Source organism: Nanorana parkeri, unplaced genomic scaffold, assembly GCF_000935625.1.
Source record: "Nanorana parkeri isolate BGI_ZX_2015 unplaced genomic scaffold, ASM93562v1 scaffold494, whole genome shotgun sequence".
NCBI lineage: Eukaryota > Metazoa > Chordata > Amphibia > Anura > Dicroglossidae > Nanorana > Nanorana parkeri.
In genome coordinates, this window is record NW_017306762.1 from 159,457 (window position 1) to 168,535 (window position 9,079).

The 9,079-nt window shown below is 43.8% G+C and overlaps 1 protein-coding gene across 2 annotated transcripts in view; it reads left to right on the forward strand.

Moving 5' to 3' along the window:
* The first annotated feature begins 883 nt into the window (after nt 1-883).
* Nucleotides 884-9,079, forward strand: part of ABR (active BCR-related) — a 306,836-nt gene continuing 298,640 nt past the window's right edge. For both annotated transcript variants that reach the window (XM_018561033.1, XM_018561031.1), the window contains exon 1: nt 884-1,337. In XM_018561033.1, the coding sequence (XP_018416535.1) occupies nt 1,277-1,337 (61 nt within the window). In that variant the 5' untranslated portion in view covers nt 884-1,276. The remainder of the gene's footprint in view (nt 1,338-9,079) is intronic.

Genomic DNA, 9,079 nt, shown 5'->3' on the forward strand with positions numbered 1-9,079 from the left:
AGTCTGTATATAAAGTGCCATTAGGAAAATATTATTTAGGGCAATTGTAACAATAATCATTCAGAATGTGTTCATACCGAAGAAACATGATAGTTTCCTTAAATGAATTCTTTCATTTTACAACCTTTTGTGAAGAGTTGGGTGGCATGTGAGGGCCCTACGTGACAGGCAGACCTCCATAACTGGAGAATGCTATGTGTCCTAATAACTGCTTATGGTATTTGTTTGTGTTCTATTATCTGGTGTCCACAAGCCTCATCTCCCCAGCAAGCCTATCGATTGCTGTCTGACACTGTAGCAGTTAGTAGTGTATTAGGCTTCACACATTTTCAGAGACGTAGAATATTCCATTTCATTACAGCAGAATTGCTGGCACGGACTCTGGCAAATTGGTTAACAGGCTTGTGGTTTCCAGTGGCATTTAAGAGTCTGGGGCATGACATAGACTTTCTACGAGAGCTCATTCATGACTGCTATATCTGTAGGCAGGTGGTCCTGTTCAGAGAAGTCTTTAGGGTTTGCTTGGCTGCTATGGAGACCCTCTCTGATGAATATCTAATCAGAGGCTTTCCCAGACACACGGGGGACAACAAAGTGTAGTTTGATCTCTGAAATTTGCAGCCTTTGAGCTGTTCCACGTTGATGCAGTAGTAAGCCGGGGGACCAGCCCGATGGTATTGTGCATTGTGGTAAGGAGGGGTCTGTAATGCTGTGGTCCCCAGCAGGTGTCTGAAGGGATCAGAGCTTCTGTGTAGAGGACATAGCTAATTACCATCTAAAAACCACCCTCCCATCTGTCAGTTTCAGGGCATCGCTTTCCCTTCGCCCATCCCCTTTTCCCTATCCACCCAACACAACCCCCTCCCCTCTATCCTCAGTGTAAACACATAGGGAACTTCAGGGACACAAAGCAGCATCCCCTTTGCTCCCATTACATAGCATCTCCATTCTTGTACTATCATTGATCCTCATTGGTACTGTCATCTTCCATCCTCTGCTAGATGCTCTGCTCTCTTTACTGCTTGATCCTTGCCTCCTCCTGTCTACCTCCCTCCTGTCTCCTTTTCACATACGGTACTCCTTCCTTTCCTCTGCAAAGCTCTGGCCTGTCCCCTGCAGTGTTCTGTCCTCCTCCTTGTGCTTTACTCCCCGTTCCAGAGATGAACCGCTTACTTTCCCAAGCAGCTGCCGTCCTGGTGTGATCATCTAACCCCGGGGTCACTAGTTTTTGCTGAAATGCAGATTGGGATCTGAAGGACCTATTAGATCAGACACCATGGAGCCCGTGAGCCACCAAGGAATGCCTCGTCTCTCCTGGATAGATACACTCTACAGCAGTAAGTGTCTGTCTACTGGGCATTATCAATGCATTGCATGCCACATGAGCCGTTCTGTATGTAGGTAATTGCAGAAGTAGATCTTCTTCATATGCAGTGTAGCTCTGATTGATTGGAGTATCTCTATCTTACCATAACCTGTAAATGGTGCACTGTGATAGTGGCATTTTCCTGCAGTGACGATGTATTTGTGTGCAGGAAAAATGTTCTATAAAACAAGTTCTGCTTGGCTTGCCCTATGTCTCTCTGTTATACCAACGAGGGATTCCTACATTGTATTGTGTTATAACTCTATCCCTGCCATGGAGATTTGTTCGATGTAGCGTCTTCACACCTGTGGCAGTGTGTGACCACATAAAACCTTATCAACTGCCGAGAATCAGGTCTATCCCCACCAACTCTACATGCAGCACACGTGCATTAATTATGCTCGTCACACATTTCCTTATTAAATGGAAAGGTCAGTGGGAAGATGGCCAAATGTGTGAATTTAATTTGCCTTCTCTTCCATCAGAGGTGTGATTTCTTGTACGCACATCCATATTTTATATTCACATGCTAAAGAAAGCCGATTGGTTTGCTGTGTGTTGTGAGATTAACTGGTTCATCGTTCTTGCTCTTCTATTGTTGTGCTGTATGCTGGCCTGTGTAGCTGGGCTCCTTTCCTACACAAAATGCTCCCGGCATTTTACTTCCCCCCCCTACATGCTCCTGTTCACATCTGGTATTCTGTGCTCATTTTCTCCCAGCTGGGGCTGGCAGTGGTTCTCACATTAGTCTGGCATTGGATTGATCAGCTGTCTGCTCTGTCTAGATGTGTGGCAGCTCCCGTTCCTTTGATTTTTATTCCTCTTTCTTTGCCGAATGGAAGAGATGATGTATATATGTATGAAGGAGGCACAGGCTGTGGCAGTGAAAGGTGTATATTCATTTTTCATCTTATTGTTTGGCATCTGGCCTTCATAGGAGATATATTATATACAGTAGACCCCACCTTTTATAGTTTTACTGAGGACCGTAGATAATATAAATTATGTCTGTGCAAGGACTGGGGACATAATTGTTGCCACTGGTGTGTGTGTGTGTGTGTGTGTGTGTGTGTGTGTGTATATATATGTGTATGTGTGTTTTATAATAAATATATATATACACACATATTTTATATATGTTTTTTTTGTATTATTTGCCCATCATATTTTTAGAACCTATAAGCTCTGTGTTATGTATACAGTGATCTAGGCTGATATTGCGACTTATCCTCTAAGAGTATGCATTCATGTACTGCACTAGGTATGTAGGTATGTGCGTGTCATTATCCCGATGACCGGAAAGCGAAATATATATTTGACTTTGAAATATGATAAAAGCATTGTGGGAATTTCTGGCATAGTCGGCAGGCTTGGAATTTTAGGCAAACAAGAGCCAATCAGATCAGGTTGGAAAAGTGTAGTGTTCTTTCCCCGATTTTAGAGCTTTGCTTATCTTGTCACCGTCGATATGGTGCACTGTTCTGTGTGTCATATATTAAGGTAAATTTCCAGGCAAATATTAAAAAGTCGTTTTTTTTCCCAGTTATACAGTAAATACATTCAGAAATCATTGAATGTGTTTTTGGCACGAATTGTATAATCGGAGACCAATCTTCATATTAACTTTCCATAATTCCCCTCATACCGGAAGTCAGGCTCAGAGTAGCAGGAGCGGAGACAGCAGTGTTTTTATTGTTGTCCACAGTGTTTTATTCCTGACCATGTTTCAGTGATGAGAGTTGGAAGGAGACATTTTTAGGAACACGGAAAGCACCTGAAGACCACCCTGGGGACATTGCGCCTGGCCATAGCCTAATGAGTAGACTGGAGGCAAGGAGGAAACAGAACAAGTTGCAGAGCTGTAGTAGTGATTTGTTTTGGCACCCTTCTAGATATATAGTGTTGCAGTGATGTGTAACTCAGGAAGGAAGAAGTGACCGAACCGAGTTGCTACTTTTTGGCAGGTAAAAAAGATCTCATGTTTTTCAACTGTGGATTTTATCTGGAGTTCCCCAATTGTGGCCAGGCTATGGACATTCAAATATTTTCATATTGCATTATACTAGTTGTAAGACGAACCTTTACTGATCCCTGTAGCTATAGACATTGTAGAGAAATTCATCCTCAAAATTCAGAGCAGGAGCACTGAAGTAGTTTGTTGTTCTCTCAGCAGCTCAGCTCCCCCTGCTCTCCTGTCCAGCTTTGTATACTTTGATGTAAACACAGAGCAGTTGCTCTGGTAGATGGGAGCAGGATGAGTTGAACAACCAGAACAACATGCACAGACCAATGTAGTTCCCAGTAAAAGCTAGTCAGCACCACCACCTGGCCGATTTTCATGGATCGAAAGAACAGATTTTCATTTGAGCATGTGCAGTTTGCATCTTGAGAGTTTTGTTGTACAACAATGCCACTAAAGCTGCCCATACACCTTACGAATATTGGCCGATTTTCGGATGCAATCACGTTTTCGTACGATATTCGTAAGGTTGCTGGTAGAGCTGCAGCTAACGATTATTTTCAAAATCGATTAGTTGGCCGATTATTAAGTTCGATTAATCGGTTAATCGGATAAACAATAAAATACATTTTAAAAAGAATGCAGTCGGTGACATTAGTGTGGCAAGTAAACGGAGCCAGTGGCTCCAGCATATAGCCCATGCTATGTATAAGCAAAAGTCCATGTATCCCATCGCACTCCTGACCGGAAAATGCGCATGCAGCAGGGCGGGTGCAGCAGCGACAACGGATGCCTCCGTCAAAACGTACAATAAATAATAGTCACCGACACTCCAAATATTCAAGTCAATAAGTTTATTGACCCAAGTGAAAACACCTCTAGCAACAGAGTTTGCCTGAGGAAGGGGCCACATGGTCCCGAAACGTTGCTAGAGGTGTTTTCACTTGGGTCAATAAACGTATTGACTTGAATATTTGGAGTGCCGGTGACTTTATTATTATTTATAATTTTTTTTATGCTATGTATAAAGGTTAGTTCACACCATAAGCAGTGCGTTCCGGTCCGATTCTGGCCGGAACGCAGTGCCTCGCATTGCGGCCGGCTCACTTTTTTGCCGGGCAGGAGGAAGCGTGGTAAGCCATTGAAGTGAATGGCACCGTAGCCACGCCCTCCAGCCGCAATGCCATTGCCCGCATGGGATCGCAGGGCACATTATGCCTGCAGTCCGGTGCGGTCAAAATAGTGCTTGCAGCATTTTGACCACACCGGACCACAGGAACAATGGTCCCCCTTGGATAGATTGGGGTGTATTAAGAATATTAGGAAAAGGCCCGACTAGGCCTTTTTTTGGCCAAAAGGCTGCACGACTCCAGAGTGGGGCCACACAGTTAGTATCGCAGGATCAGGGCTGAAGGTATTTATCCTGGTGGGCTGCACTTGGAGGAGCAGGCAAGTATTTATCCAGCTGTACCAAAATGTTTGTTGTCCCTTTAAGCTCAAATGCAAATAAGGAGAACCATTACATTCATATATTATTGAATCCTCTCTATGCACTTTAATGTGCGTTTTTGAAAGCTCTACCTATTTATAAGGGAAGTCTTCAAGCAGCACAAATGTCCCACCTAATACTCTACAGCCGGCCTAGGGCCAAGCAAATAATTCATCTAAAGGAATTACTGCTGACATCTGACTTTTGGGGGATATTTCTGGTGAGGGCAATGAAAGCACATGCAGTTTCTGTATTTGGCTAATTCCTTTCTATGTCATTTTAAATATGTCCATGTGTGCTATTTAGTATATTATGTAGTGTGCACTTAGTCTGCATGTACTCGAATGTTGCTGGATCAAGCAGTAAGGGGAGTATCAGACCAGGTGGGCTGCACTTAGGGAAGCGGCTGTATACATTAAAGGACAGCTTGCACCAGAGGTACAGATGCCTTTTGGCCCTCATTCACACGAGAAACGACCAGCCCGCACAGATCCATGCTGCGTGCACGGCTGTATCGGGCCGCTCCCGGGAAGGACAGGTGCTGCATGTGATTACACGCAGTGGCCTCTCCTTCTCTATGGGAGTATGCGCCCATATGCCGCCCTACGCTCACCCAACCTGCCCGTCAATACGGGTGCGGGTGTCCCTGCTTGGACGCAGATCCATCCTGTCAGCGCACGGACAGGCAGTTCGGTTGAGTGTAGGGCGACGTACGGCTGCGTACTCCCATAGAGAAGGAAAGGCTGCTGCGTACAAATCAGGCGCAGCACCTGTCCTTCCCGGGAGCGGCCCGGTATGGCCGTGCACGCAGTACGGAGCGGCCGTTTTTCGTGTGTATGAGGGCTTAAGCTTCAGATGATAAGCTACTACACTCACATCCTCCTGTAAACTGCGGTTCAATTCTGAATTAAATCTTCCCTTTATGAAAGCCAGTTGTCTGGACACTGAGGTAGGAAACCTGCCCCAAACCATGATTCCCACTCTACCATACTACAAGCTAAGGTGAGGTTTTTATATTGGTGAGCAGTGATTTTATTTTTTCCTTCCAACTCTCTTGGATTTCACGTTTCTGTCCAATATTTTCAGCTTTTGTCTTATCCTTGCACAAAAATCTTTGGGGAACATTCAAGTCTTTTTTCCAAAATTGTGAAATGCAGCAATTTTTTTCTGGGGGGAACAATGGGTTCCTCCTTAATGTCCTTCCACAAACATTATTTTGGTAATCGTCTCTTTACCAGATACTGTGGCAGTTATAGGGGATTTCTGCATTTCTTGTATGCTTTTCCACCTCCTTCAGCATGGCACACTGCACTCCGAACACCCACTCCTAAGGAGAGCAGCAACAGAACTTGATTCCTTTGATGTGCAGAACATTTGGCTTCCTGTGAACTGAAGAACAACACTCAAGCCTTAAGATATGCTTTTGTTTTGCAGCTCTGTGCATCTCCAAGTATCTTCTAAGCTTCCCAAAAATTCCTTTTGATCAGGACATAGATCTTATGAACCGACCTTTCTTGAGACCATTATCTGGCTGTGCTCGTTTTTTGTGTCAATTCACCTTCAAAGCACACCTCTAGCGTAGTCTTATTGATCGGAATACTTGCATTAAGTGATCCCCTTTTAGTTTTACCTTTTTTATTTCACCTATTTTGTTTCCCATCAAGGACCTTAATTATACCATTTGTTAATTGTTCAATAAAGGTATGACACTGTAATATTTAGTTTTATAGCTGCTAAGACTGACTTCATTTAATATTAGGAATTCAATGAATATTAAGACCAGGTTTAAGAAGCTAGTCATGTAGAAATCTATGTGAATTACCTTGCCAATGTATATTATATGGAGAGTGTAAGAGAAGGTCAGAAGCAGAATTAAAAAAAAAACAGGAAACACTTACTTATAATTTCACATGCTCAGATTCATGGGATTGTAAACCCCTCATACCATAACAATAAAGCCTTTTTTTTCTTGCCAATCAGGAAGCCGGGCGCTGTGTAGTGACGTGGCGCCCGGGCTTCGTGATTGGCCGGGAAGCCGAGCGCCGCGTCATTACACGGTGCCTGGCTTCCTGATTGGCCAGCTTCCGACGAATCGGGAAGCCTGGCAGTGCGTCATTACACGCTGCCCGGTTTCCTCATTGGCCGGGAAGCCGGCTCCATGCTCTCTCGTCACAAGTGTAATGACGTGCTGCCCGGCTTTCTGATACAGGAAGTATCGGGCTAGGCATCGGAACATTTGGGCGAGTACGAGTACTCACCGAAATACTTGGCATCGGCACCAATACTAGTATGCATTCCTAAATGTAACCAATAGATAGACTTTAACCTTTATTACCAAACAAAACTACTGTTAACCATTAACAGATCACCATGCTTAGTCACCAAGACTCGACCAGCAATACCTTACATCAACCAAATGACCGTTTACCAACCACTGTCCGCCCACAAAGTATATTTGTATGGCTCTGCTTACTTGTGAATACCTTCTGTTCTATGAAAGCTGTACTATGCTAGCCACTGATTTTCTGTTGAGAGGCTTTTTGATTTGCTTCATTCTCTTCTCACCATAACCTTGATTGTGAGTTATTGTAACATTTACCTGAATGTCATTTTGATGCATAGTTCATATTTTTGCTTACAGTTCCATATTTCTGCTTTTGTACTTCAAACACATTTGTAAATGCTTCCTCTAGTGGCCATCTGAGAATCAGGGAATGTGCTGAGAATCTCTGCCTAATGACTGTCGAAATAAGCTCATGCACAATGCTGGGCTTGGAGCAGTTTACTTAGGAGGCAACGGTAGTATATATTTAAATGTGTCCAGTCAATGATTTTACCTAGAAGAGCTGACCAGTGCCTCACGCTATAAACATGAGATCATTGTGTTATCTGGCATAAAATGGCTTGCTTATATAATGAACTAATATGGCTTTCCCCTTCTACTTGTTTAACTGCAAGTATACTTACCAAAACGCTTCTACATATTAGAATTGTACACATTGTAAGACACACACACAGGTACCATGTACAAAACCACAATAAAATAAATTGTCTTTAAAAATCAACACCAGGTAAAATCTTGATACACTTGATTTAACCCTTGCAGTGAGGCAACCCCGCACTGCAAGGGTTAATTGCTCATTTTTGCCTGCGGTAAAGAAATCACAGTTATACTCACTTGATCCTTTGAGCTGGCCGGCTGTGACATTGCTCCCTCCTGTCTGTCTTCTCCGCTGCAGCGATGGTATGTCCTTCGGTGTCATTACATCCAATACACTGTATATAGAACGTGATAACTCAATGGACCTTAGACCACAGCAGTGGAGGAGGAGAGAGGCTTCGGGGATTGGTCTAGGAACAAGCTGGCTCCGAGCATCAAGTAAGTATAACTTTTTTATTTTTGACCCTAAGCCAAAACGAGCGGCGGTAGCCCCACTGCAGGGGTTAAGAGAACTATGGCTCAACCTTTTTTGGCCAGAATTCTCTTTAGGCTCACAGGAGGACATGTACTATGTCCTCCTGTGACCCAAAGCTCAGCATATAGTGGGCTACTGCCCGCTATATGCTGACCGCTCAGAACCACGCTGCAGCGGCGAAAAATCCTGACAATAGTGTTGATATCCACCCCGCCACCTTATTGACAGGTGGCCCTGCCTCTCTAGAGCCAGAGCTAGCTGTGCCCACCTCCTCCCCTGTCTGTCCCTCCAATGAGTGCTGGAGCAACGGAGAGGGCAGGAGGGAATCCTCTGCAGGGAGAAGATCGGGAACTTGGTGATCAGCCGTATGTTTTCATATGCATTTCTCTCTCCCCCATAATTCTCCTTTAATTACATTTTTATCTTGAGTTCTGCTTTAACATTGGCTGCAACCAATAAAGGAACATAAGGGAAAAAATCGCCAATTCACTGTAAATGTGTGAAAAGCTGACAGAAATGGAAATCCAGATACTGTATTGGAATGATTGGATTACAGGCTCTGTCTGTTTTCACACCTCCCTGAGTTTAACACTGCATATCATATAATAAGCAGCACTGCAGGAGAATGAATGTGTGATCAATAAGGTATATGAACTCTGCCTTCTTACCAATGTGAAACCACTGTAATCAATTTTTATAAACACTCCATCCTCAAAATAAAACTGCGTATGTGTGTTGCAGGCTTTTCTTCCTGTGCCGCAGGATATAAGCAGCTCAAACAGATCTGTCCATATGTCGCACACAAATCTAATCAGAGCTCCCGGGGCAAAACAGATTGGCAAACATTA